The sequence below is a fragment of the Olea europaea genome, chromosome 7, assembly GCF_002742605.1.
Source record: "Olea europaea var. sylvestris chromosome 7, O_europaea_v1, whole genome shotgun sequence".
Classification (NCBI taxonomy): domain Eukaryota; kingdom Viridiplantae; phylum Streptophyta; class Magnoliopsida; order Lamiales; family Oleaceae; genus Olea; species Olea europaea.
This window is the reverse complement of record NC_036243.1, coordinates 166,463-168,033: the sequence shown is the minus strand read 5'-3', so window position 1 is coordinate 168,033 and position 1,571 is coordinate 166,463. Positions and strand designations below refer to the sequence as shown.

Here is a 1,571-nt window from a genome sequence, read left to right as displayed (position 1 = left end):
GAGCAGATTGTGGAGTTCCAGGAGGCCTTCAGTCTATTTGACAAAGATGGAGACGGTTAGTTTTACTTGCCATGAACTAGTGTTAAAAAAAAAAAAAAAAAAATTGGAAAGGGCATATGTTTGTTACATATTACTAGACAGTTCTTAGTTTATCTCTGAATCCTTTCTCGTCCCTTTCCTGCCGATTGTGTGTAATATCAACTTGACGTTATTATGAAACTGCTGATTGAATTGCAGGTTGTATTACCATTGAAGAATTGGCTACAGTTATCAGGTCTTTGGATCAAAATCCTACTGAGGAAGAACTCCATGATATGATCAATGAAGTCGATTCCGATGGAAATGGGACCATAGAATTTTCAGAATTCTTGAGCCTTATGGCCAACAAAATGAAGGTGAAGCTTGAACTGAATTCTTGATTAATATTAATATTCAGAATTTCTGCATCATTTGTTACTGCATTTTGTGATTGCACATTATGCCTGATGGATGTGCTTTGATAATTACTAGGAAACTGATGCAGAGGAGGAGCTCAAAGAAGCTTTCAAAGTGTTTGACAAGGATCAAAATGGTTACATATCTGCTAAAGAGGTAAGCATCATACCGCCTTTACCAACTTAAACTTTCACACAAAGATGAGTCCAAAGTCCTTAGTTGAAGTTTTGCCACTACCCATTAATGAAAATTGCTAGCAGCTCATGCCTCCATAAAAAAATAACATCAGCCCGCACTTGAAGGGGAATTTTGAAGATTGATTTAAACAAATAAATGTGTTACGTGTCCACCCCATATATTAGCTTGAGTTATTTAAATAAGGAGTTTAAAAAACAAGACTTGTAAATGAAGTTGAATATTTTAGAATAATAATCATAATGTTCCAAAACTTGAGTTTTTACATGATTTGTAAATTGTGAGGCTTTTTCTCATGATGTTATAGAGACTAGAAAAACATCAATAACAATGAACTAAGTTTTATTGTCAATAAATTTAAAATCGAGTAGATGAATCCTAATCTTCAGTCTATTCCATAGATATACCCTAGAGTTCACATGACTATTGATCTGTCATTAGTTTTAAATATAGCTGTTTTTACAGTTGTTCGCTTAGCACATCTCTCATGCAATGAACTTTACTCAATTTTAGACATTTTTAAATTGGTGGAACTCCAAGAGAATCTGCAAGTCATTAAACAAAAACCCTTTTGATCCCATGCAGCTAAGGCACGTGATGATCAATCTTGGGGAAAAATTAACAGATGAAGAAGTAGAACAGATGATAAAAGAGGCAGATTTGGATGGCGATGGACAAGTCTGTTTTGATGAATTTGTGAAGATGATGATGGCTATTGGATAGAAATTGGAATAGTTAATATCATGGAATTGGAGGGTTATTTTAGTTCCATTTTATTCATGTTTTTAAATTGTTTGATCTCTGATATTTTAATTATCAATGTGATAATCATCAAGAAAGTAGGATTAATTTATTGTCCTTTTTATAATTAGAAAGTTACTTTCTTAACAACTCATTTCATGTATATTAGTGGGTTTTTAAGTGGTCAATCGTCTACCTTT

General features: G+C 33.1%; 1 protein-coding gene across 1 annotated transcript in view; it reads left to right on the top strand.

Annotated features, from left to right (window-relative positions):
* LOC111397614 (calmodulin-like protein 8) overlaps positions 1 to 1,534 on the top strand; it is a 5,632-nt gene extending 4,098 nt beyond the window's left edge. Inside the window, exons 2-5 of the mRNA XM_023024618.1 lie at positions 7 to 55; positions 238 to 395; positions 511 to 591; positions 1,216 to 1,534. Of these exons, the coding sequence (XP_022880386.1) occupies positions 7 to 55; positions 238 to 395; positions 511 to 591; positions 1,216 to 1,353 (426 nt within the window). The 3' untranslated portion in view covers positions 1,354 to 1,534. The remainder of the gene's footprint in view (positions 1 to 6; positions 56 to 237; positions 396 to 510; positions 592 to 1,215) is intronic.
* The last annotated feature ends 37 nt before the right edge of the window (positions 1,535 to 1,571 follow it).